Genomic DNA, 26,930 nt, shown 5'->3' with positions numbered 1-26,930 from the left:
CTCCATACGACCTGACTGCAAGTGACAACCCCGGAGCGACGATCTCTCAACCGCTGCTTAATGGCCAGAATTACGACGAATGGGCTGTTAACCTGCGAGTTGCTCTTAGCTGCCGAAAGAAGTTTGGTTTTGTGGATGGAAGTATCCCAAAACCCGCTGATGATTCGACCGACCTTGAAGACTGGCGTGCGAACAATCATCTGATTGTTACCTGGATCAAACTGACGATTGAACCAAAGCTGAGAACCAATATCTCTCATAAGGAGGTAGCAAAGGAGCTTTGGGATCTAATCAAACGACGATTTGCAGTGAAGAGCGGAGCTCGTTATCAACAACTCCGTGGTTCTCTTGCGACTTGTAGGCAGTCTGGCTCTACCGTTGATGACTACTTTGGACGCCTCACGAAGATTTGGGATGCCATGTCTGAATGCTTATCAAGCAAAGTGTGTACCTGCAACAAGTGTGAGTGTGAGTTAGGAGATGCTCATGAAGCTGAACGTGATCTGATTCGAGTTCATGATTTTCTTTATGGTCTTGATGACTCCACACATGGTGCTGTTCGATCCCAAATATGTGCTCAGGTTCCACTTCCCTCACTTGATTCAGTTTATCAAACGATGGTTCAAAACGAGACTGTTCAAGCGAATGCTCGCCAAGAAGCTGCCATTATGAGTTTTAATGCTCAAACTTCAGCTTCTAACCGTCCCATCGACACTGGGAACACTCGACAACCACGACCAGCTTCATCCTCCACCGTGCCTTGTACGAGTTGTGGACGCCTTGGACATGAAGCACATACTTGTTTTCGTGTCATCGGTTTCCCTCCGTGGTGGGGTGATCGACCTCGCAATCGAACCAACATCCAGGCAACCAACACAGGAGCTGCTGGCCGCGGAAGAGGTGCTGCTCCACGTGCTAATGTTACCCAGATTGTTGGCGAACAACCTGTCCAAGCTCATATGGCGTTAACTGATGCGGATCGTCAAGGCTTAACAGGTTTCTCCGACGACCAATGGCGAATACTCCGATCCTTGTTTCCACAAGCTACTCCTCCTGAGCAGGAACGACTAAGTGGTAAGAATGACGATACCCTATGGGTTCTCGATACAGGTGCTACTCACCACATGACCGGCCGACTTGATTTGTTATCCGACCTCCGAAATATTACACCCGTCTCGGTCACGCTAGCAGCTGGCAAGAATGCCATGGCTACTGTTCAAGGCACTGCGAGATTGACCTCTCGTTTGGTGCTTTCTAACGTTTACTACATCGACGGCTTTAACACCAATTTAATCTCCTTTGGACAGCTTGTTACTGATAATTTTGCGGTTGGCCAAGTAACTGATAAATTGGTGATTTTGCAGGACCGTATCACGAGGACGCTGATTGGAGCGGGGATACGTGAGAGAGAGGGGCTTTATCACTTCAAGGGGATTGATTCAGTAGCAGCGTTTCAGTCTGGTATTGGTGACGATGGTGTTCTTTGGCATCAACGTCTCGGTCATCCGTCAACCCCGGTTGTGAAGATGCTTTCTGGTGTTGGTGTTCAGTTTAGGACTTCTTCTTTTGATTTTTTAAATAATTGTGAAGTTTGCCTTCAAGCGAAGCAAACTCGACAACCCTTTCCTATTAGTTCTAATAAAGCACTTCGAGCATTTGATTTGATTCATTGTGATTTGTGGGGTCCTTACCGAACAACATCTTTATGCGGCTCTCGATATTTTTTAACGATCGTTGATGACTACTCTCGGGCCGTTTGGTTGTATCTGCTCCCCGACAAAACTAAGGTCTCCACACATTTGCGAAGCTTCATTAATCTTGCTTTACGACAATTTGGGAGCAAGGTTAAAATTCTTCGTAGTGACAATGGAACGGAGTTCATGTGTCTTTCTCAGTACTTTCACAATAACGGTATTATTCACGAAACCTCGTGTGTCGCGACTCCACAACAAAATGGGCGTGTGGAGAGGAAACATCGACACATTTTAAACGTCGCACGTGCTTTACGCTTCCAAGCCGCCTTGCCTACTGATTTTTGGGCTGAATGTGCACTCACGGCATGCTATTTGATTAATCGTACACCTTCTAAGCTTCTCGCTGCCAAGACTCCGTTTGAGTTGTTGTATGGACATCCACCAAAGATGGCACATCTTCGGGTCTTCGGCTGCTTATGCTATGCTCACAATTTAGATCACAAAGGTGATAAATTCTCTCCCCGGAGTCGCAAATGTGTTTTTATGGGTTACCCATACGGCAAGAAAGGATGGCGTTTATATGATCTTGAAACCGAAAAGTTTTTTTCATCACGAGATGTGGTGTTCTTGGAGTCTGAGTTTCCCTTTAACACTCACTCCTCCACTATTTCATCATCTGTGCCTCGCACTGATGCTCCGAATTTCCCACATGCTGACGATGACGAAGTGTTTCCATCACAGAACACTTCCTCTACTCCCGATGTCATACATCCGACTCCTACTCTGGTTCAACTAACGTCTGATGATACGTTGGTCACGACTACTACCACTCCGTCTGAACCGCTTGGTCGTGGTCTGCGAACTAAATTTCCATCCGTCAAGTTGAAAGATTTTGTCATTCCAACGATTCAAAAGCCCTCTCACACTACTCTCACGTCTTCCTCTCCTCAGCCACCCTCAGGTACAGTTCACCCTCTTGCTAATTATCATAGTTGTTCTCGTTTTTCGGATAAACATTGCAGCTACTTGGTGGCTTTGACGGCTGCTGTCGAACCGCGGTCTTATAAAGATGCGTTAACTTCTGCGGTTTGGACAAAAGCAATGTCTCAGGAGATAACGGCTTTGGAAGATAACAAAACGTGGGATTTGGTTGAGCTACCTCTCGGCAAGAAAGCTCTTGGCTGCAAATGGGTTTTCCGCATCAAATTGCACTCGGACGGCACGATTGAACGATATAAAGCACAGCTGGTTGTTCTCGGAAATAATCAGATTGAAGGAGAAGATTTTAAAGAAACATTTGCACCGGTTGCCAAGATGACAACAGTTCGAATGTTTCTTGATCTTGTTGCGAAACGGAATTATGAAGTTCATCAAATGGATGTGCATAATGCATTCTTGCATGGTGATCTTCACGAAGAGGTGTATATGCGTATGCCTCCCGGTTTTCGAGCTACCACTGACACGCGTGTTTGTCGACTACGCAAGTCTTTGTATGGTTTACGACAGGCTCCTCGCTGCTGGTTCGCCAAGTTGACAAAGGCACTCACGGATTTTGGATTTCAACAAACACGGGCTGACTACTCTCTCTTTGTTTATCTCAACGATAAGATTGCCCTTCGTGTCCTGGTCTATGTTGACGATTTGATTATCTCCGGCAATGACTCGATGTTTATCCAACGTTTTAAGGATTTCTTATCATCTCGGTTTCATATGAAAGATTTGGGTATTCTTAAGTATTTTTTGGGTCTAGAAGTTGCTCGCAGCAGTGATGGGATTTATCTATGTCAGCGAAAATACTGTTTGGATATCATTACTGAAGCCGGTTTACTTGGTTGTGCTCCGGCTGGGTCTCCTATCGAACCGAATCAACGCCTAGCTTATGCAGAAGGACCCGACATACCTGATCCTGCTGCATATCGACGCCTAGTTGGGCGTTTGGTCTATCTCAAAGCTACTCGTCCTGATCTTGCATTCGCCATTCATCTTCTTTCTCAATTCGTCAAATCCCCGAAACAGGCGCATTGGGATGCTTCTTTGCAGGTTGTGCCCTACCTTAAAGGGACTATTGGTCAAGGCATCTTATTGCGCGCTAGCTCACCGATTCATCTCACGGGTTGGTGTGATTCTGACTGGTCGAATTGTCCCTTATCTCGTCGCTCGGTCACTGGTTATTTTGTTCAGCTTGGTTCATCTCCCATTTCTTGGACCGCACACAAACAGAAGACAGTGTCTCGTTCTTCAGCAGAAGCCGAATACCGATCCATGGCGGACTTAGCTCAAGAACTTCGATGGTTGAAGTCTCTTCTCGCAGCATTTGGCTTCCAACACGATCAACCCATGACTCTCAAATGTGATAGTAAGGCTGCTTTACACATCGGTGCTAATCCAGTCTTTCATGAACGAACGAAGCATATTGAGAACGATTGTCATTTTGTTCGCGATGACATTATGGCTGGAAGGATTGTGACGGCTCATGTTTCTTCTGCGGATCAACTGGCCGACATATTGACTAAAGCTTTAGGCCCTAAGGCTTTCGGAAAATTTCTTTCCAAGTTGGGCATTCAAAACTTGTACGCTCCAACTTGAGGGGGGGTAATAGGATAAGGACTATCCCGAAACAATAGGAGTAAATATGTGTTTGTATATTTTACATAGTTGTGTCCTTATCTTGTATACTTGTATAAATACTCTGCCTATGAGGCTTGAATCAATAAGATCGACAAGCTATAAACCTTTGTGTCTAGTTTGATAAATAGAAACGAGAATACTAAAATATTCGGGAAATAAATACTTATTGATATACAAGTCACTAACACTAAAATCTATCACTTAAAAAAAAAATCAAAATGTTTCATTGATTAATTTCTTTCTAACTTTTGTGTAGCCTATCAAAAATCTATATTAACATTTTTGCAGCACTTTTAATAAAAACCATTTGGTTTTAAACTTATTTACAAAAGCAGGCCATTGGCATTAATTATTTATTTCGAAATATGAAATATCATTAACAAAATTCCATAAATCTCTCTATAATAAATACAAAATATTATTTTTTATATGATATTTTCCAATATTTTGTATGATCTTATTTGTTTTTAATTTACTTTATTACATAAAACATATATATAATCAAAATATAAAACTTTTTTGCATATGTTGCAATTTAAATTTTGAAAACGGTTGTATATTACAAATTATTTTTGCTTTAGAAAATGTTTTAGAAAATGGTTCATAACTTTTATAAATAAGACAATATGCTTCCAAATACGAAAAAACGAGAAGCTTGATTTTATCGAAGGTGAATTTCGATCTTCGGATTAGAACCGTTGTTTGAGCATCCATCATTGGAGTCTAAAGATGGATCAACCCTTTCGACTATGTTTTGGTTACTGTTATCCTCATCAGATCCTCTAATACAATCTATTGGTTGACGCGTGATCTCGTCAAGTTTAGTGTTCATTTCAGACATCTTGGTCATGAGTTCTTTGATATCTGCCCATTGATTCACTTGAACATTCATATCTACCATCCATTTTAATGAACCTTCTAACTCTTTGATTCGTCTTTTGTACCTTAAACAACGTATGTTACACTTTGGTATGTTAGTACATGAAACAAAATTAATTGTATGGTTTGTTTCATTAAATGTCTATATACAAAAAAGTATTCATGTATCTAAGATTTTATTTTAAAAAAAATATCATTATTACATGATCAAAAAGATTCATCACAAACCTGTATTTTCCAAGTAAGTTTCTACGTTTGAGCTCCGCATAAGCTTCGACAAGAACAACGGCCTTCTCAAGAAGATTGTTAAGATCTTTGATGACTTTCTTCATAGATGCATCGGCTTCTCCACTGAGCTTCTCGACCTTAGCGATCAATGAAGTGATCCTCAAGATTGTAGAATCGAGGCGGTCCAAGATACATCTTGTAGTTGAGGATCTATCTTTTGCTCTTAAGATGGCCTCGTGCAGGATTTGGAGAGTAAGTCCAAGAGCGGCCCCTACGACGATTTCACCAAGAGGCATTTTCTAGAGATTCTTATAATTAACAGGGAGATAAGAGATTTGTTGAAAGTAGCTTTAGCTCTCGATCATGTAAGGTTAATTGGTATATGAATGAATAAATTTATATGGTCATATGGAGCTGGACTTTGATTAAAAAACACATACTTGGATTGATTTGTTTTTTACAATTTGCTTTTATTGTGAATTAAAGAAATGAAGAGCAGAGAATTGTTCTCATAAATGTAGATTATTTTCTTAAACTAAAGATTAACCTTTTTCAACTTGAAGTAATTTATGTAACTGAAAAAAGAAGAGTAGAGAATCATTCTTAGTGACGATAAATATTACATGATTTTGTTTACGTACTTTGTTTCGTTATTCCAAGTAAGATTTATCGTTGACTTTGAAGGGTATATATTGTAGTTCGTTTTTTTCATATGTTACATTAACATTATCATCACATATATTGTGATCTAATCTTTAGAAATTATTATAAATTTTCCCAAATCTATTTATGTGCAACATATGCTAAACAACTCCACAAACAATTCCGTGACATGCATCTCTCTCCGCAATACTCAACTTCTCCTAGTAATGGTTTTTACATGCACCTTACCAACTAGCAACGATGAATATTTTTACTCTTAATTTTTTGAGACTACTACGAATCGCTCTGCCTGTAACACCTTGGTGCACTCTAAATTTTTTTATTCGAATTTTGCAATATTAATTATTTACACGGCAAGAAAATGCACTTTTTGGGAATGGAGTCCCAAACATGGTGTAAAAGCCCATTAACCACATAAAAGAGGCCCAACAGCCTGTATCCGATACTTACCAATGACAAAGGAGATTCCACAATTATATATTTTTGTATGTTTACAAATTTAAAGTATATATAGAAAAATATTCTATATTGACATTATCGTGAAATGTTATGGTGATTGTCATATTAACACAAAGATTGATGAAAATTAGCATTTTTCATACTTAAAGTTTACATAGTTAATTTAAAATTATATTGTTAGTTTCTCGTATATAATATTTTATTTACCTTTTCTATTTTTCAAAGTCTTTATCCAGTTTAGTTTAGTGTAGGTTTTGATGTTTAACCAAAACAAAATGGTAGTTATTTTTGGGCCTTAAGAGCTATTAAATGGGCCTCAGGTTGTGTTATGCAACCAAATCAAGTTAGGATTGAGCTCTTGATACATTTTGGTTGTTGTTGCCAATTACAGATGTGTTATATTAGTTCTATGAAGTGAAAACGCTAAGCAAACATCAAATCACAACGTGTTCGCAGATGTCTTACTGGGAACAATGGTACATCAAATCTTAATTTGCCACCGGCTGCAAACTCCCAAATTGGGAAAGTCCCACCATTTTCTAAAGTAGACGTAGACCCTTGAGGTAAACATGTGCTATTCATTGTGGAAAGTGTTATTTATCTTGTTCTCATCATCTTTACCAATGACTGTAGAAGCATCTGATCAGGAAAGAGGCTGTGGTAGGAGTAGGACCTTGCTTCCACAGTTATACTTTCTTTTCAAGAGGTCTTATCCCAAATCAATAATAATAATTCATATAAACAAGAAAAATGTTGAGACTCCTCTAAATATCACTTTCCTCAGCTAGATATATCAGTCTGCATTGGATGCAATGCATGGTGTTGTCGTCTTTGAGATTAACTTCACCAACAAGATTCTTCAAACTGTACATGGCTCACTCCCACAATATAATGATCATCAGGGTTTAAGTACTCATCTCGCCCACAATGTTCTTTTTAGTTGCATTTACTGTTGAAAATGCCTCTTGATCGATCAGAACAGTCTTCTTCTGTGGTCATTCGTCTATATCTAGGAAATGTTACGATAAATATCAAATAGATATTTATTTGTCTCGTCTCTTTCAACTCTTTGTTTTTTTTTTTTCCTCTGTTTGCTCTTTAGTGCTTTCAAGCTTTTACACTAGTTTCTAAAATTGGGTTGTCATTTATACTTTTCCGCAATGAATTATATGTTCTTTTTCTTCTTCTTTTTTTCTCCTTGGGGTATTCTTTTGAGAGTTTATTTTGGTATTGGGGTTGTACTTTCACTTTGTTTCGTAGTTTGATTTCCTTCCAAGCAAAATAACCCCCAAAAAGATGATATTGTAGAAAGGAAAAAAAAGTGGTATAAATATGAGATGAATAATATATATAGGATTAGGTTTCAATCCGCGGTACAATTTTTTTAACTAAAAGGTTTATATTTTCTCAATCTATCAATCTTCAAATATATTGTTTTAAAATTTATACAACTAAGAAAATGAGACTAATTAGAACTGTTAAAAAGAGTTAAGACTTTGTAAGAAAAAATGATCAAGAGCACTATTTTTTTTATTGGTCGGCAATGGAGAGCCACTATTAAAAAAAGTTGTATACGTAGGTTCTTTTCCCTAAACTTATACGTAGAGTTCTCTAGCTACGTTTATTGCTGAATCTATAAGTGTATACGTATGTTTATATTAGATACAGAAACTTTAAAATAGAGAATTTGCTTTGAGAATTCTTGAGTCATTCACCTATTGCAAAAGAGAAAAGAAAAAAATGTATAATATTTAGTACAATAAACAATTGGCTCTCATTTACATACGAATGAGAAATGGATCTCACCTAGTTCTTACTATTTTATCATTGTTCTCATGCGTTATACATGTCCTTGTTGTCATTTTCCTCGTAACGTTTAGATGACCAAATTTGACTCGAAAAAGTTCCAATGGCCTAATTGCATGAGTAGTGTGATCTGACCTTTGCACTGACAACAAGATTTAAAGAGAAGAACAGTTTCACATTTGTCAAATATGGATTTCAACAATGCAATTTTGGTTTCCTCCACGTGCTTAACTTTGGCCGTCCAAAACTTTTTTCTTTCTTTTTTGCGTAAAACCCTACGTTAACCCCACTAATTTGCATTCGTTCTGTGCCTCTCTTCTACTTTATATCAATTTAGTCCACTAATTAAGAATAATTAATCCACTATAAATTTATAGTTTCACCAAAAACAATAAACTAATACGTGACAAAAGTATGTAATTAACGAGATTATATGATAGACATGTCAATTAATCGAAAAGAATATACAGTATGTGAATCCCAACATAGATATAACTTGATAATTTAAAAAGGTCAAAACAAGAAGATAAACATCATTCTTGTTAATTAAAATATGACTTGACTGCCGACAAAGAAAAAGAAATAATGATAAAATAAATTAAAAATATTGATTTCTTATTAATGAAAAACAAAAAAGTGGAATCATATTGACAATTAGACTATGAATATGGTCCACGTCCGTCATATACTGTAATTATTCGAAAATCATGTAAATAGCTGAAACTTATTTTAAAATAAATAATAAATATGCAAATTTCCTTTTATATTTTAGTAAAATATATTAAAATCTGAACCGTAAACCTAAAATTTTACATTTTTAATGGTAAGGTATGGTAACAAATTAAAACTCTAAACCGTGAATAATAAACCTAAGAGATTCACTTCACCCCATTATTATTTACAGATTTAAAGATTTTGTGTCTTAATTATATTATCTTACAGTTTTTACTTGCCTTTTTAGAATCATAAATTCGTGTCCGCAATTAAACCAGTTGACCAGAAAACAGAAAACTATGTGGCCTTTGGTGATGGGTAATATGGCTGCCTATATAACACACGAGTAGACAAAGATAACATGACTTACCAAACAATACCAAATGCAAACACATCACATGCAGAAACAACAACTCCACCACTTCGTCTTTGTCCACGGCTCATGTCATGGAGCATGGTGCTGGTTCAAACTAGCTGCAAAGCTCAAGGGTGATGGTCACCGTGTGACAGCTATCGAGCTTGGTGGGTCCGGGATCGACACGAGGCGGCTACATGAGGTTCGTTTGGTGTCCGAGCATCTTGAGCCTTTGATGAGTTTCATGGAGTCTCTTCCTGAGAACGAGAAGGTGGTTCTCGTTGGTCATAGCTATGGTGGCATTGGGACTTCTCTCGCTATGGAAAGGTTTCCGACCAAAGTCTCTGTTGGAATCTTCCTCTCTGCTTATATGCCGCACCATGATTCTCCTCCGGCGGTTTTGATTCAAGAGGTCAGCCGGAAGAAACAATATCTTTCTCTTATCTTGTTTGAGAGCATACTTATGAACTTATCTTCTCACCACACACGTCACATTCTGTTTGTATATATGCAGTATTTTAAGAGACTACCAGAGGGTTTCGCCATGGATTGTGAGTTTACATTCGAGGAAGGACCAGAACACCCTCCAAGTTCAGTGTTGTTCGGTACTGCTTTCTTAAAGAAGGCATATAGTAATTGCCAGTTAGAGGTGAGTCAACAGTTATGATTATGGCATAATGTAGTTGCTTCCATGTGATGTTAAGATTATCTTTGTCTGAGATCAGGTGGTCACTGTTGGTAATTTGATTGCAGGATCTGGAATTAGCTATGGCGTTGGTGAAACCGAGCTGGTTATACACAAAGGACATGGAAGGTGAAGATTTGATATCCAAGGAGAGATATGGATCTGGAAAGAGAGTGTTTATTGTCTGTGAAGGGGACAATGTGCTTCCGGAGGAGATTCAGAATTGGATGATCAGTAACTACGAGCCTAACGAAGTGAAGAGGATTGAAGAAGCTGGTCACATGGTTATGCTCACTAAGCCTCAACAGCTTTCTGAACTGCTACAGGAAATAGCAGCGAAATATAACTAAATATTACAACTATGTATGATTTGGGCTCAAGTACATCTATGATATGAATAAAGAATGTTTCAATATTTTGTGATTTTTGGTTATTTCTACACTGTATTCGACATTTCATTGATTACTGTATTTGGCTGGGGGCAGTTTCACATTAGCTTGAACAGAGTATCTTATACCTTTCAGATTTGGAGTATGGAGGCAAGAACATAATGCTCTCTGTTTCATAGCAGGTGCACCAACAAAGAATTTAGGATCTCTCTGCAGAAACACAACTCATGTCAGATACACTTGTGTCTCAACCCCCAAGAAAATTCGATTAGACAGGAGATTCTCTTAACTTACATACAGTTCTACTTGTGAGTTAATTAGCTTGAAACTTGATCTGGAAAGGAGACTTCTTTGTGTTGGCATCTGATCCTTCTCTCTCAGAGAATCTCAGCTAAGAAGCTACACTGAGAGGTTAAAGACTTCTATCACCACATTTGTTTTGTCAATTAATGGAAACCTCTGGGGAATTGTAAAGAATCCAAAAATTCAAAAATAAAGACTAACAGAACCCTTTACCAAATCATAACTAAGCATATGGCAATTTTCACATAACAGTTCTTTTGGATCCATATAAAGTATGCAACTAAATTACCTTTGGTCCAGGATGAGTTTTCGTGGGATAGACAGAGCTCTTGAAACCTTAGCAAACTGCCTCAAAGTAAAATTAAAAAGTTAGATTAGGTGACTATATACATAGAGTGAGTTTATTGTAGCGGCTATAGACTAACCGCCGTAGAAGAGCTTCTGGGTTGTATGGAAATAATTTCTTCTGATGTAGTTTAACAACTGAAGTTTGTAATGAAAGCAGACAATCTTTGGCATCTTCAAAAGCCTGCAGATGTAGCTTACAGTTTTTTTCAACCCCAGAAGTCTCAAGCAAAAGTTTTCTTCTCTTCGAAGATGAAGCATTTGTACTTTCTTCAAATGGGAATTCCATAAATAGGGTCCAAGAATCACAGACTGCTCGCAAACATCTACCAGGAAAATACAATGGATGTTAAACAGGAATCAACCAATTTTATGTATTTGTTTGGGAAACGCATTACGTTATTTTGCAGCTAGAGAAACATTTAAAGACTAGTCTCCTAGCTAACATGGCTGGTCTCACACAAACAAAATAGCAGATCATATCCAATCTTGACACGCAGGGATGAAGCAGTTGATAAGCAACTAACTTAAGAGAAAAGGAATAACCTCAGCAGGTACTCTGCACAGCTAGCCCCGATGTCTTTAGATATAAGGTAATCAAGAAGGACTTGATGATCATAATGCAACTGACAATGAAAAACAGACATGAAGGAATTTCATCAATGATTGAACAAATTAGCAAGCCTAATGGAACATAGCAGGAGAATTGCCTTATGTGAATGCTTTATGAAAATTACCTCTGAAAGAAATATACAGAATAGGACTACAGGATTGAACAAGGTTGATAAACGGAAGAGAATAGCTTGTTCCTCATCTAGACGTGAATGCCCTTCCACTTTAAGCCTTATAAATAAATAGAAGCCAATAAGAGCTCACAGAAAACTGGGTAACTGTTAGCAGAAAGACACTGTATTACCCTACTTACAGTTCTTCTCTATGCAATGGTACAGAGAGCAATTGCAGGAGGACTTTAAATAATAGATCATCCTACAATTAAACAAAGAGAATATATAATAGAGCTCTACTTTATGGTGTTAATCTAAAGCCCCAAATATAAATGATAGATATAGAAGGATAAACTTAAACCTCATGCATGAACAACCGGACGAAGGATGCAGAAAAGTCAACACTCTTCTTGGTATAAATTCTGTGATCAGAAAATGTGTAGCCTGGAATCTGTTGTTCAATCCATTTAAACATCTCTTGCATTCCTTTCTTACTACAATCAAACTCACAGTGCTTGTCGGTATGTCTACTCGAATAAAGCAGGGTGAAGGAGCACCGTAGGAACAGAAACACAGAAAGTCTTTGCAAATGATTAGAATGTGTCTCACTGACCTCCCTATAAGACAAACTCACAAAAAATGGCGAACCTTCCAAACAATTATCTTGGATGAGTTTAAAGCTCGTCAGGGACTTTTGAAGAAAGCCTTGAAACTGGAATTGCAGATATTGCAGCCATGAAAGAAGAATGGTACATTTTATATTGGACTGATAAGTGAGCCTGATCATCAGGACCTACAGAAAGGGGGAGACAGTAGAGTAGTATGAATTACTATCCAAGAAATCTAGAAACAAATCAAAGAGCATATCCGAACTTGTAAGTTTCTAAACAGATGAAAAACGAACCAGCAACTTGTGACCTAGGTATCTTAGCATACAAGAGCCACTTTGACTTTCTGATTTTGGTTGGCACCAACGAAGAAGATTTGGAACAAGCTCGATGGTTTTTTGGAGGATCAAATGTGGAGAATCAAAACCATCAGAATCTTCGGCAAAGTGAACCTGCTGAACCACGGAACAGAGAAACTGAACAAAGCTCCCAAGAAATACTGTTGCTTCCTCATGGTTTTCAGTGCTTCCAAAAGTTCCATACTGCCCTTGGGAATCACCACTACCATGCTGATGAGAGAAAATAGTGTCCACTCGGCTCCACGGAACTTTTGCAAGTGTAGAGTTGACAAATTCCAAGTATACATCAAGAAGTTCCTCATTATCTTCTTGGCTCAAGCGCTTCAATATATTACGAAGAATTCGAAAAATATCAGACACCATGTACCAGTTAGCCTTTTCCAGTTTACATTTAAGAACATCAGAACCTAAGAAATGTAGCTCCGAACTTCCAAACACAACAGGGATTGGGCAACTGTAGACGACTGCTAAGCGCAAACATTCACACAGCAAACGAAAGAAATCATCCCATTGACTTCCCTAGGAAAACAAATGAGTCGGTATGAGGGCTGCAAGATAAAACATTCTATAATATCGACTGAGGAAGACGCAGGCAACCTACAGATTCAACGAGACACTCGGATACTTCTACAAGAATGTTGCCGGCCAAATGTTTAACATGCACATTCTTCATACCCAACAAACCAACCTGCCAGAAAACCCCCAAACGAAATGAAGCTAAAGGATACTTGTTTGTTCCCAAATCATAGACAACCCTAAACCATCAAAGGTACAAATTTTCTGTACTTGGGAATTCCCTTCAATAAGATAAAAAAACCTATCTATAAGCTGCAGTGAACAAAGAATGAGGAACTTACAAGATCAGCCACAACTCTTTCCAAGCATAAAGCATTAGCAGTTTCATCCTCATGATCAACAGTCTCTTCTCCCTCTTCCTGATGAACTTAACTAATCAAATAGCTGTAATAATCATCAACCACCCTTAGATTCTAACACACACAGAAGAATGTTCGAAGAAATTAACTCACCACCATTGAATCACTTACAATTTCGCTAATCCAAGATTGAATTTCTCTCAATACCTTAAAAAAACAAATTTCATCCGTTAAGAGGAACGGAGCTTAGAAGATTAACACACAGGAAAACAAAACAATGTACTAACAAAGATGTACCTGAGATAGAGAAAGAAGCAGATCTTTCTCCACTTCCTTCGTCGGCGAACTTACTTCTTCTCTTTCCTACATGACCATTGCGTTTATACAAAAACCACATAAACAATTGAAGTTACAACGAAACGGAGAACAAAGAGTTAGAGGATTGCTACTTACGACGTATCCGCGAACACAACGATCGATCAACAGATGAAGACGAGTTGCTATGTTTCCGGTAACCATTTTCTCCGACGACTGTGCTCTCTCGCCGCCGGCAATAAACCCCTTTTTATTGTAAAAGGAGTGGTCACATGAACGCACCGTTTTGAATTTAAGAGAGAATATAAACTAAAACGCGACGTTTTAGACTCGTCTGCGTCTCCAAACTTTAAGCTTTCTTTTATGCCATTGAACGACGTAGCTTCCTCCGTAGTAGAACTTACACGGAGATGCATATCGTTTACGGCACTAAAACGGGCGCGTCAGCTCCACGCTCTCGTCCTCACCGCCGGCGCTGGCGCATATTCCGAATCTCCTTACGCTAATAACAACCTCATTTCGATGTACGTTAGATGTGGTTGTCTGGATCAAGCGCGGAAAGTGTTCGACAAAATGCCTCAGAGAAACGTAATTTCTTACAATGCACTCTATTCAGCGTATTCCCGGAACCCGGATTATGCAATTTATGCTTTTAGTTTGATTACTCATATGGCATCTGAGTCCTTGAAGCCCAATAGTTCGACTTTCACTAGCTTAGTGCAAGTATGTACTGTGCTTCAGGATGTTTTAATGGGATCGTTACTACATTCTCAGATTATAAAGCTTGGATATTTAGATAATGTGGCTGTCCAGACATCGGTTTTGGGAATGTACTCCAGTTGCGGGGACTTAGAATCTGCGAGGAGAATGTTTCAGTGTGTAAATGATGGAGATGCTGTGGCTTGGAACACAATTATAGTTGGGAGTTTGAGAAATGATAAGATAGAAGATGGGCTTATGCTCTTTAGAAACATGTTGATGTCTGGTGTTGATCCAACGCAGTTCACGTATTCAATGGTGCTGAATGCTTGTAGTAAATTGGGAAGCTATTCACTGGGGAAACTAATCCATGCCCGCATAATAGTCTCGAATAACTTAGCTGATTTACCTGTAGAAAATGCTCTTCTTGACATGTACTGCAGTTGTGGAGACATAAAAGAAGCATTCTATGTTTTTGGGAGGATTCATAAACCAAATTTGGTTTCGTGGAACTCGATTATTTCGGGGTGCTCAGAAAACGGCTTTGGAGAGGAAGCGATTATTTTGTATAGAAGGTTACAGAGGATGTCCACACCTCAGCCGGATGAATATACTTTCTCTGCTGCTATACATGCAACAGCTGTACCTGAACGATCTATTTATGGGAAGCTTCTCCATGGACAAGTAACGAAATTAGGATATGAAAGGAGTGTTTTTGTTGGAACAACACTCTTATCCATGTACTTCAGAAACGAAGAAGCTGTATCTGCACAGAAGGTGTTTGGTGTGATCACAGAAAGGGATGTTGTTCTCTGGACTGAGATGATCGTTGGGCATTCTAGACTAGGAAACAGTGAATGCGCAGTCCAACTCTTCATTGAAATGTACAGAGAAAAGAATAGAACTGATGGGTTTTCACTGAGCAGTGTCTTAGGAGCATGTTCAGACATGGCAATGTTAAGACAAGGTGAAGTGTTTCATTCTCTGGCCATAAAGACAGGATTTGATAATGTTATGTCAGTATGTGGAGCCTTAGTAGACATGTATGGGAAAACTGGCAGATATGAAACTGCAGAATCAATATTATCTCTTGTTTCAAATCCAGATTTGAAATGTTGGAACTCAATGCTAGGAGCTTATAGTCAGCATGGAATGGCAGAAAAGGCTCTGCGTTTCTTCAAGGAAATTCTAGAAAAAGGTTTCAGGCCGGATGCTATAACATATTTGTCTTTATTAGCAGCCTGCAGCCACAGGGGATCAACGCAGGAAGGTAAATTCCTGTGGAACCAAATGAAGGAAAGTGGCATCAACGCAGGGTTGAAGCATTATTCTTGCATGGTGAGTTTGGTATCAAAAGCTGGGTTATTAGACGAAGCATTGGAACTGATAGAACAATCTCCTCCCGAGAACAACCAAGGAGAGCTCTGGAGAACTCTGCTAAGCGCCTGTGTTAACACAAGAAACTTGCAGATAGGGCTATACGCAGCTGAGCAAATACTAAAACTTGATCCAGAAGACACTGCAACACACATTCTACTATCGAATTTATACGCAGTGAATGGGAGATGGGAAGATGTGGCAGAGATGAGAAGGAAGATTAGAGGATTAGCTTCTGCTAAAGATCCAGGATTGAGCTGGATTCAAGTGAACAACAATAATACACAAGTTTTCTCCTCTGGAGACCAGTCTAACACAGAAGTAAGCCACGCTCAAGATGAATTGCATAGGTTAAAGAGTAGTATGTTGTGCAGAGATCACCATCCAATGAACAATATTCATTCCTTATGTTCAGATTAAAAGTTGTTGTAAACAAGTATCGTCATTTCAATTCGAAATCAGTTGTCAAACAGAGGAGATAGCATCAAACTAAGATCATAGAGCCAAAAAAAAACTCAAACTTTCTCTGCTTTCTAGTTTCCGAACACAGGTACTAAAATGACAAGACACACTAAGAGATTAAGACACCCCAATAGAGAGAAACTAAAAAAAAAGGCAAAGAGACTGAAACACTCTAGTAAAAGACACAAGCTTTGTGTAAAGTCTTCTCATTTGAGTGAGTTCCCTGGTGTTGTGATGGAGAGATCCGGCCACGCAAAGTACTCACCGGAGACGAAGCCACCGCTTACGTTGCTCTCTAAACCCTCGAACTGCCACGTGGCTGGCATCTGAACAACGTGATGACCACCGTTACTCCCTACATTCGTCGTCGCAGCATCACACACAGTTGAAAAAGGCCACATCGCTCTACCAAGTCCAAAGCCAACGTCATCATAACCCGACCCGAGTCCGATTCCGAATCCTCCGAGTCCAATAACCGAACCGGATCCATGTGTGGCCGTTGCAGCAGCGTTATGGTTCAACAGAGAGGTGAAACTTCCGCAGAGAGATAAAGCACTTCCCTTTGCGTCACTGTCAAGCGGAGCGTTTACGCTGTGAGTAGCGCCGTTAGACTGAGGAAAGAGAACAGGCGTAACGCAACGAACGCCGTTAGCGGTAGAGACGACAGAGTTAACGGCAGAAACAGAGGAGGCTGAGTTGGAGGAGCAAGTGCGGGAACGTTTGGCTCCTTTGCGAGTACCACCGCCGATGGGAATGTCACGGAGAGTACCACCGTGAGTCCAATAACGACGACAGGCTTTGCAGAAGTGACGAGGCTGAGAAAAGTTGTAGTTGTTGTAGTAACAGAACTTAGTGTTGTTTGAGTCACAACGAGGACAAGGGAGCTGCTCTTGCTGCTCAGTGTTCGGAGCTGTTACGCCGTGAGGCTTCATAGCTATCCGTCGCGATTCACCGGAGTCAGACGTCGGCATAATCGGAGAATGAAAAACGAAAGCTTTCTTTTTGGGGAGTGAAAACGGCGGGAATCGAAGAAAAGGTTGAAGCTTTTTTCGTTTTTGGGTTTGTTAAGGGTTAAAGGTTGAAACTTTAGGGTACAAGAGAGTGAGATTTTTTGGGAACTTTGTTTGGTTTTTATGGAGAAGAGAGAAGAGAGAGAAGAGAGAGAGACATGCGCAGATAGAAATGGGGATGGAGAAGAAAGTTTCAGGCTTTTTTTTTTTTTTTTGACAGAGGGTGTTGGGTTTTTTAGAGGCCACGCTCTTGTCTTTTAAATTTGTCTTTTTATGAGAATTTTATTTTGTTTTTAGGAATTAGTTGAGTCGGCTATAGATTATTGTAAACAGTGATATGCTCTGTTTTTTTCATCCCTATGAAACACTATGAAGTCGGCTCTCTTCATACGTAGACGGCTCTGTTTTCAAAGTTCTCAGTGTTTTGAACAAATGAAACATTAAAAGTAATACACATCTTTAGCATACATTGCTTAATGCCTAGTGGTGACATGAAGAAAACATATTTTCTTATGATCGTCGCAATATTTGACTAATATACCATACATATGTGATGCATATGGTAAATGAGAAAACGACCAAAAACTTCAACAAGGTAATCATTCACCGTTGTGGTTTTTGGTACCTAAATCATCTGATAACAAAAAAAACATCATGATACATATATTTTAGTCTTATCTTTTTACCAACCTTATAAATCAATTTTTTTTGACAAAAGAAAAGATAATTATTGTACTTATGTGACTAATAATGTTAAAGTTTGGTCATGACGTTGCTTTTATGTTTTGAAGTTTTAAATTACACTATTACTACTACTAAACAACAGTCAAAACTAATAATGATGACATAATTTTATTTTATTCTAATATGGAATAACAAAGACACGTTGATTTAAAACAAAACAAAATGATAGAGTAGGTCGCAGTAGGCAACACAGGTTTGGAGACTATTGAGCTTATCAATGTACGGTCATTCATTTCCAAGTAATTCTACATTTATCTTTTCAGATTCTTTCAATTAGTACCATTTTTAATTATTTAATCTACCACTACTAATTTCGCCTTTAACCAATATTTTTTAGTATCCGTAAATGTCAGAAACTTATAAAGTATAGTTTTTATGTAAGAACAGAAAAAAAAAAAATCAGTCGTAAGCGTAACTCATCGGCAATTAAAAAAGGAATAAAACGAAATGTTCGAGAAGGTTGGAAACAATGGACACGTTTTTCTATCGTCTACGTTAAAAATAATTTGAAAATGGATAAAATTTGGATTTACTGTATTACTTTATATTGAGAAAACGAAAATTAAATAATTGTTTTTCTTTTCTTTTTGTTTGGATCAATCACGCAGCTTTTGAAATTAAAGTCTCAAAACAAAAACAAAAATTGATCTTGTTTTGTCTTAGAAAAGACAATACTATATTGTAAACCTTTTGTTTGTTTATTACTCTATTTAGAGATTTTGTTCTTTTCGATCACTTTAAAATTTCTAATTCAAACTATGTAATATAATAGACAAGTGATGATGACACATTCGCTTATAAATTTTCGTGGTTTTAATTTTATATAACGGTAGTGGCGGTGGGCGGTTGTGGACTATATATGCTCGTGTTTTCACGAATTTGTACTACTATGAATCATTTGATCAAATTCGCATTAGGAATTATTGTTTAAGTCAATATATACAACTAACAACATTTGTAGTGGAGTTTGATGATCTCTCTCATCAAGTCTCAAAGGACCACATTAATCCTCACATCAACACCAAATCAACGCAATAGATCCTTTCTTTATTACACTAGTAAGATTTTTAAAGATAACATCATAAGACGAAAACAAACATAACCTTTTTTATATAAACATAAAAGAGAGAAAGAAACATGTGAAAAAGTAGTTTGTTCATAGAAGAAACTCATCCGTTTTAAAAACTAAAGTCTCGTTTTACATTTTTTTAACGTATTATATGAGCATGAGTGTATGAAGAATGAGAGTATGAATGTAGAGTTTAGTTCCGAGTAGTATAAGATATTAAAAAGATTGAGTAATGTGGAGGAAACTGGAGAAGAGAAGAGTCCGCAATCAGAGGAAAAATTGTGAAATGATAATTCGTCACGCCTTGTCCCGACCCTTCCCATCATTCTGTCTCTCTCCGCATTTCTCGTTCTTCTTATCTTATCTTTTTTTTTCTTTTTCTTAAAGAAATATATATGACTTTCAAGAATTGTCAAGAAAAATAGTATATTACAAAAATCTCATAAGATGATTAAGACAATAACAAATCCGATGTTCTTTTGTCTTGTTAAAGTTAAAGTATTCGTTAGCCCTAGTCAGTATTCATACTGGTCTCTGGTCCATATAAATGTGTTTACAAATACGTACGTTACGTAGCAAAAACGGGGTAGTAGAAAGAGAGAGTCTTGAAAAAGAAACTGGTCAAGGAGACAAGAGTGAAGCTGTCGGGGGTCGGGGTCGAAGGAGGTGGATAAGCACGCGCGGCCGGAGGATGATATGACCCACACTGCTGCTGTGCTGACTGCTGAGCCACCTCTTCTCTTCCTCTTCAACGACTTTCTCTCTCTTCTCTCAAGTCGCTTTCACACACCCAAAAACAATGAGAGAGAGAGAGAGAGAGAGAGGTGTGTTGTGGTGTGGTGTGGTGTGGCATGGTTTGTGTGTGTGTGGTGCTATGGGTGGGACGATGTGTCCTATTTTTGTATTTGCAGCCGTCCTTTCGTTGTCGGATATTCGGGTCCGGACTCCGGACCGGTCCTATCAGATCAAAAACCACTGACACTGACACCTCTCTCTCCCCTTATTCCCTCCCTCTCTTTCTTCTTGTCTTTTTCTTCCTCAATCCACTCTGTTTTCTTATTCCCCCCCATTTCAGATCATCCAATGGCTTTCTTTGTCTTTTGAAAGAGGACTAGGCTTCGTCTTTTTCATGTTTATCTGTTATAATAGCTTTAATAACCCAACGGTCCAATATTTTTCCTTTTTTATCCTCGGTTACCAAAAATAAACAAAACATATATATAACTGATTATTCCCTTTCGCTTTTTCAATAATTTACTTTGTTATATCTTTAATAAATGTTGTGACCTCTTTTACTCATTTAGACGAGTGTGATTCTTAGTATCCGACACTTGTAAATTCCAAGACAAGACAAAACATCTCTTTATTATACTAGTATCAACTTCAAACGTTAAACCCACATACAGTATATGAAACTAAAACCACAAATCTACAATATAAATCATGAAAAGATGAACAAATGTTTTTATAGGTAGCTATAACCATTTATAAGCAAATAAAAAAATTACAAAAAATAAGGAAAGAATCTCACAAAAGTCGGAATAGAAATTACAGTTTTTTTTTGTTCTTATTAAAACACAAAAGTAAGAAAAATCAGCTCAAAGGTCACGAAGGTGGAGGAGGTTAAAGGGAGTAACGAATTTGGAGTCACCGTAAAGTAATTTGTCAGCAATGAGGAGATTAGCGGCTTCGGTGGGATGGTACGCGTCCCAGAAGACATGGTTTGACCGGTCCGTACACAGGCTCGACATTGGTCCACATGGCAATATCCCCGCCAGTCTCCCTTTCGTCTCACAGCACGCCTCACTCGCCGTCCTAAACCCTATATTATTAACTCCCTTCCATTAACCCTTCTTCTCTATGATTTAATCAAACAAACTAAATGTATACACAACTTACGTAACATTGTTGAAAAAAATAGTCAAAACTCAAAACCATAATACTGAAGTTTTGATTAATAAGAACACTTAAATGGTCCATTGGATGTTAAAAGGCCCATGGGCTTCTTATATATTCTTACCGTAGTCTTTGAAGTTGACAATGAGGTCCATGAATACATCATAAACGTTGGCATGGACGATGTGTGCGTCTTTGAGACTGTCTTTCAGTTCCACCATCAAGAGATCTTTGAGACGAGCATTGTACTGAAGAGCCAGTTTGTTTGCCAAAGCAACACACTGCTTATCTTTCAGTTGGTTGATCGAGTTCTGGTACGGTATACATCCGATCGGAGCCACATTTCCCACCACAAATTTCCGAGCATCCAAATCATATAATCTCTACATTTGAATTTTTTTTTTTAAAACCTTCGATTAACGTTAGCTACAAAGAATAGTAAAAATTGTTACGTAAGTTGTGTAACGTACCTTGAGCTGGTTGCGGAGGTGGCTAATCATGTCATCAACAAAAGCTTCAGGAGTTTGTGTTAGCCTTGCTTGAGCAGCGACAAATGGGACTAGATAGTTGTTGAGAAAATCGTTTGAACCGATGACTATGGAGAATAAGGATTTTCTTATGTAATCTCTAGCCTTGTCTTCACCTAAAAGCTTATCAAACTGCTTCCTTGTATTGGTAAAGTAATCAACTTGTATGTCCATTCCTAATCGATTCCCCTACCAAAAGCCATAATTTTCATATTGTAAAACATGTACACCAGTCCATTTGCATATATGTGTACACAGCCAGACATAAATTTTGATCCAAAAATCAAAATTTGACGCCTATTCATAAAAATAATGAACAGAGAATTTTTACGTAAACTTTTCCTGTCAACCAAACGGACGTGACACGAAATATACGACGGATAATGTGTGTATGAAGACAAACGAGGCTTACAAATACACTTCCTGTAGCATTGAGAATTCCACCAGCACCTGATGCATAGTTCACACCATTTAATATTGCTTCACCACTTGCATTTGGTGCTAAATATGGAACTGCATAACTTGGCTGCCCTAACTTTTCTCCTATAGACGACAATATAACATTTAAATAAACATTAGCATGCATGATATATAATCCAAAAAATTTGAACATTTGATTTCTATTCTGGATGCAACATTTTAAAAAAATTAAATTACGTACCAACGATGTCGGCTATGGTACGGCCATTGGTAAACCGGCCGGTTGGATTTCCACGAGATGGTTTGAAATCGATGCCATTAGGAGGACTGTTGGCTCTAGACAACGTTTGAAAGTAATTATTGTTTCCTGCGTCTACAAGTGAATCACCAAAGACAAATGATGCGGCTAAGGCGTTTTGGTCTCCTGCGCTAGCAACTCTCAAAAATATTGCTCCAAAGAAGAAGAATGGGACAAAGAAATTAGCTTTTTTCATTTTCATGAAATGGTTATGAATTTTATTTTTTTGGTTTTTATTGTTCTTTGACATAGAAGAGTTTATATAGATAACTCTTTTTGACTGGTTAAGAAGCTATGAGAAGCAACCTCATGTGTTAGATTTTGAAACCGGGTTGTTTAACAAACAAAGGCTTTTTGTTATGGTCAACATGTTTCCAATACTTAAAAAAAAAATTATTATTACAAAACAGATAAAGTTAGGACACCAACATTGTTGTGTTTTATGGTTTCTTCTCTTTAACTCAACAGTCTATAACACATCATCCTTCTAAACTATTTTATTTAGCGATCTGTTTTTTTCTTTCAATTTAGAAAAATACCAACCAGTAATTTAAAAATGGGATAATAGGAAAACACACAAGTCGAGCTAATTACTAAAACTGAGTTGGTCATAACCGACCATACAATGACATGAGTTTTCAATCTCAATCTCAAACTTATGTGTTATGCATAGTCATCATGGATATAGTACAATTTCATATTGATTTTTTTCTTTTAATCTAAATACCATCGAACTACTACCACCAACTTAAGATGTTGAAATGTCTATACAAATTAGGTTTGTACATGTTTTTTTTTTTGTACTTGGATCCATGTGGTTATAATTTTGTTGGTAAGGATCAGTGTTATATAATGAAGTGCTTAGTTGAATCTGATATGAAAATGTAAAAGAAAAACGCTCAATAAGAAAGAAAAAAAAAAAAAAAAGGATTAATGATGATGCCTGATGTTGTGTGTTGTGCATGACGCACCAAACATGACATTATTAAAATGATTCAAAGAAAGTTGAAGTAATTTCATTGCCGTTGGACCACTTAAAATCATATCATGTCCCATTTTTCTTATGTAAGAAGAAACTTGACTAGTGGTAACAACAAAATTATAAAGTAACATACGATTGAAGAATGGAAAATAATTGACAAAACAATGGTCACCTACCTTACTCAATTTACTCATTACGTGACTCGTGTCCACTTCAATTCCCATGGTCGGATAAACGTGTGGTTAGAGTCGGTCCAGACAATTTGAGAGCTCTACACAAATATAAATTTTCTATGGTCTTCAAACTAATGAGAAATTGGTGTGAATAAAAAAGAGTAATGATTTTGACAACTACCAGAATAATGAATTTTTTATGTTATGATAAAAGTTTTAAGGAAAGAACTCTAATCACAAAGTTCATTCTTGTGTTATGATTAGAGTTTCTGAACAAGACTATTTGAATAATCATTTCATTAATTGATTAAAAAATTTGCAGTTTTGGTGGAAGTTAAGTTCTTCTCTGATTCATATGTAGAGTTGCATGTCAAATAAATTGTCACAATCCCGGTTAAGGCGAACCGGAACTCCATGTAATAAAAATGCTTGGAGCTTGTTGGATCAAATCACTTAAATAATAGTTAAATTACATACACATTTGATTAGTTCAACGTTGTTTACGATATACACACAAAAAAAAAAACTATTTTTTGGGGCTAATCCTCCCTTGAGCCGAGAAGCTAGGAGCCACCGTTAACTCCGACGGACCACCACCACTAAACTGATCCGGCAACCGAAAATCCTGATTCACCATCGGCGGTGATTTCTCCGACACACGCCACATCTTCACCGACCTATCTAAACTCCCACTATAAACAATCCACCTTCTCTCACCGGAAGCCGATTCTTGATCTCTTTCCACCGCCAAACACTTAACCGGACCAGCATGTCCGGTCAAAACCGAAAGACAAACATGCTCACCTCCACCACTACAACCACCTTCTGGTCTCCTCCACACACGTATCCCTAAATCAGCTGAACCACTAAACATCAAGTTCCCCGCCGCGACTAAACAGAGCACGGCGAGTTTATGACCTTTCAAAACGCCACCGTTTCTCATATTATTCTCACGTTCCCAAAAATTAACGGTTCCGTCAGACGAACCGCAGTAAACTAACGTCGCGCTTTGATCAACGGCGATCGCCGTAACGGCGCAGTCTTGTTTCAGTAACGTCTGCGAGAAGAAATGTTTCGTCTCCTTCGCTTGATCTTCTCTTCTCCAAACCTTAACCGTACCATCAGCTGACCCGGTGAAAACCAAACCGTCAAAACCGGACACAACAGCGTTCACAGCGTCTTCGTGAGCGTTCACAGATTCTAAACACCGCAAATCCGAAACTCTCCAAACTTTAAACGTTTTATCCCAAGAACCAGAGTACAAGAGCCTCTTATCTTCGCTCAAGGCGAGACACGAGATCGCGTCTAAATGTCGAAACCCTAACGCAGCGCTGCTACGATTACGTCGCGTGAAGTTGAAGTAAGAGGAAGGAACAATGGAGTTTCTTATGTAATCACGTAGGTTAGGCATAGTACCAACACGACGATGAACGTTTGAGTCTTTAGAAGAAGCTTTCCACACACGTATCTTACCATCTTGATGACCGGTGAATATTTTATCTCCGGCCAATACAATAGCCTTAACCAATCCACTATTCGATTTGAAACTCGAGAACTCAACATGGTTTTTCCAAACCCTAATGTTCTTGGAATCAGATCCCGTGTAGAGTAAATCTCCTGACGTAGCTAATGAATAGATATGGCCTTCTTCACGAACAAGAGATCCCATGAGAACATTAGGAGAGTAGTTTGCTGTTTCGTCTTTGGTTGTATCCGTCGTAGTTTTGACCGAATGGTACGGCGAGTCTACGGCGGATTGATCGACTTGAACGGACCATGGTGACTTGGATAATGGAGAAGATGAGCCTTCCGAGGGGGAGATGTCGACGTAGGTTATGTCGTAAATGTCTGGATCAGCTGGTACGGTTTCTACTTTCTTGAGTTTTGTAAATGCTTGGCCATTTACATCTCTGCTTGAACCTTTCTTATGCATCGAAGAAATAAGAAGAAGATTAGTGTTTTTTTTTTTTTTTTTTTTGAGTTGGATTTAGATAGATTCTTTCGATTGTGGAGAAGGGGAAAAAGAGTTGGGAACGATGGTGTCTATATGGAATTTATGATTTTTTTAATGTTCTATATATAGTTATTTCAAAATTGGAACCGTTTATTTCGGAATAGAATTATTTTAGAGATGAATACGAAATAGCTTATATGAACTATTTTCTATTATTAGGTTTGATTACATATTTCATGACGCAATCGAATATTATTAAAAAAAGAGAAAATCAAACTTATAATATACCCTTCTTCATTTACAAAGACATATATCTTCTCAGTTTACAAAACGGAAGCAACATATATATTAGGGAAATATGATTTCAAGAAAAAAAAAATTGAATACACATGTGAACATCTATGCTTCGTACGTATTGTGAAGCTAATTCGTATAAAAACATGTATTTGTATATTGCGAGTGATGGAGAGTAGAGCCACTAGCTCGTATATTGCGAAGAAAGTTTTTATCGTATGGTGTTTTTATACGAATCAGCCTCTTTTTTCAGTAATAGTTCTTAACTACTACAGTCCAAGCACTATTCATCTATACACATTTGTTTGATTTCAGTTATATTAACCTTAACACCAAATAAACAGAGAACTAATTCATTTAACGCCATAGAAAGTACCTTTTAAAGGATGATGACACCAGGATATAGACCTATGTATCTCCGAATCATTTAAGGCCCAATGTGGTTATGGTTCTTTTATCATTTATGTCTCAATGTCCGTTTGTGTAAGTAAGAAAACAAGGGTTTAACAAAACAAAACAAAAACACATAAGAAATCATTGACATTTGCTATGTGATTCGTATAAGAAAGTAAAAAAAATTGAGCTTAGTTCATCTTATTCAAAACTGATTTCGAGATCTAAGTAAAAACAATTAAAAAAAGCAATTCAAATCCTAATCCAAATAATAATCCAAACAACAATCAAAAGACTAGTTAGGTGCTTAGAGACGTGATCTTAGTATATATGGATGTTGATAGACGTGTCGTTGTGCCATACGATTGCGACGGTGTATCTCTTGTAAAGCTGCGAGCTCCTTTTTGGCGATTTTCAATTTAAGTTTAAGGTCCTGAAGTTGACGCTCGAGTTTGCGAATCACACCAACGCAGCCCATGACTGGGTCGCGGATACGGGTTTCTGCCTCGAAACAGAATGAGTCGACGCATGCTTGCTTCTGGCTAGGCTCAATACTCATGACAATTTTAGCTATGTTGCTCATGTTAAACACTTTAGACAAG

The 26,930-nt window shown here is 37.9% G+C and overlaps 7 protein-coding genes across 15 annotated transcripts; 2 read left to right on the top strand and 5 right to left on the bottom strand.

Moving 5' to 3' along the window:
• Nucleotides 1-4,886: 4,886 nt before the first annotated feature.
• Nucleotides 4,887-5,725, bottom strand: LOC17885402 (RPW8-like protein 2). Its single transcript, XM_006292380.2, has 2 exons — nucleotides 5,430-5,725; nucleotides 4,887-5,266 (listed from the first exon to the last, which is right to left on the bottom strand). The coding sequence occupies exons 1-2, from the start codon at nucleotides 5,723-5,725 to the stop codon at nucleotides 4,984-4,986; spliced, it is 579 nt and encodes a 192-aa protein (XP_006292442.1). The 3' UTR covers nucleotides 4,887-4,983.
• Nucleotides 5,726-9,422: 3,697 nt separating this feature from the next.
• LOC17886050 (methylesterase 10) lies at nucleotides 9,423-10,544 on the top strand. Its single transcript, XM_006291620.2, has 3 exons — nucleotides 9,423-9,838; nucleotides 9,941-10,075; nucleotides 10,180-10,544. Exons 1-3 carry the CDS (start codon nucleotides 9,455-9,457, stop codon nucleotides 10,459-10,461), a joined length of 801 nt encoding a protein of 266 aa, XP_006291682.1. The 5' UTR covers nucleotides 9,423-9,454; the 3' UTR covers nucleotides 10,462-10,544.
• Nucleotides 10,442-14,268, bottom strand: LOC17885078. 9 transcript variants are annotated; one of them, XM_023783349.1, is made up of 14 exons: nucleotides 14,169-14,268; nucleotides 14,013-14,078; nucleotides 13,869-13,922; nucleotides 13,698-13,775; nucleotides 13,442-13,528; nucleotides 12,778-13,359; nucleotides 12,235-12,666; nucleotides 12,074-12,135; nucleotides 11,886-11,991; nucleotides 11,695-11,774; nucleotides 11,229-11,474; nucleotides 11,093-11,148; nucleotides 10,795-10,904; nucleotides 10,442-10,710 (listed from the first exon to the last, which is right to left on the bottom strand). In XM_023783349.1, the coding sequence occupies exons 1-13, from the start codon at nucleotides 14,232-14,234 to the stop codon at nucleotides 10,900-10,902; spliced, it is 1,920 nt and encodes a 639-aa protein (XP_023639117.1). In that variant the 5' UTR covers nucleotides 14,235-14,268; the 3' UTR covers nucleotides 10,442-10,710; nucleotides 10,795-10,899. The 9 variants fall into 9 exon arrangements, with proteins under 9 accessions (XP_023639117.1, XP_006290467.2, XP_023639115.1 ...); XM_006290405.2 differs by having other exon boundaries at nucleotides 10,795-10,899; XM_023783347.1 differs by having other exon boundaries at nucleotides 10,799-10,899.
• Nucleotides 14,269-14,378: 110 nt separating this feature from the next.
• Nucleotides 14,379-16,564, top strand: LOC17885695 (pentatricopeptide repeat-containing protein At3g50420). The gene has a single exon (XM_023783511.1). It carries the CDS (start codon nucleotides 14,394-14,396, stop codon nucleotides 16,524-16,526), a length of 2,133 nt encoding a protein of 710 aa, XP_023639279.1. The 5' UTR covers nucleotides 14,379-14,393; the 3' UTR covers nucleotides 16,527-16,564.
• Nucleotides 16,530-17,767, bottom strand: LOC17885958 (dof zinc finger protein DOF3.4). The gene has a single exon (XM_006292941.2). It carries the CDS (start codon nucleotides 17,537-17,539, stop codon nucleotides 16,775-16,777), a length of 765 nt encoding a protein of 254 aa, XP_006293003.1. The 5' UTR covers nucleotides 17,540-17,767; the 3' UTR covers nucleotides 16,530-16,774.
• A 3,068-nt stretch (nucleotides 17,768-20,835) lies between these two features.
• LOC17884866 (GDSL esterase/lipase At3g50400) lies at nucleotides 20,836-22,746 on the bottom strand. The gene is made up of 5 exons (XM_006291265.2): nucleotides 22,476-22,746; nucleotides 22,227-22,357; nucleotides 21,758-22,003; nucleotides 21,412-21,670; nucleotides 20,836-21,213 (listed from the first exon to the last, which is right to left on the bottom strand). The coding sequence occupies exons 1-5, from the start codon at nucleotides 22,732-22,734 to the stop codon at nucleotides 20,990-20,992; spliced, it is 1,119 nt and encodes a 372-aa protein (XP_006291327.1). The 5' UTR covers nucleotides 22,735-22,746; the 3' UTR covers nucleotides 20,836-20,989.
• A 1,446-nt stretch (nucleotides 22,747-24,192) lies between these two features.
• On the bottom strand, nucleotides 24,193-25,659 carry LOC17884797 (protein JINGUBANG; the record flags this gene model as incomplete). The annotated part of the gene is made up of 1 exon (XM_006292185.2): nucleotides 24,193-25,659. A coding segment is annotated over one exon (1,446 nt), but the record flags the coding sequence as incomplete, so codon positions are not given.
• Between the last annotated feature and the right edge of the window lie 1,271 nt (nucleotides 25,660-26,930).

The sequence above is a fragment of the Capsella rubella genome, unplaced genomic scaffold (assembly GCF_000375325.1).
Source record: "Capsella rubella cultivar Monte Gargano unplaced genomic scaffold, Caprub1_0 scaffold_5, whole genome shotgun sequence".
NCBI classification, from domain to species: Eukaryota; Viridiplantae; Streptophyta; class Magnoliopsida; order Brassicales; family Brassicaceae; genus Capsella; species Capsella rubella.
The sequence above is the reverse complement of the archived record's forward strand: the minus strand, read 5'-3'. Positions and strand labels throughout refer to the sequence as shown.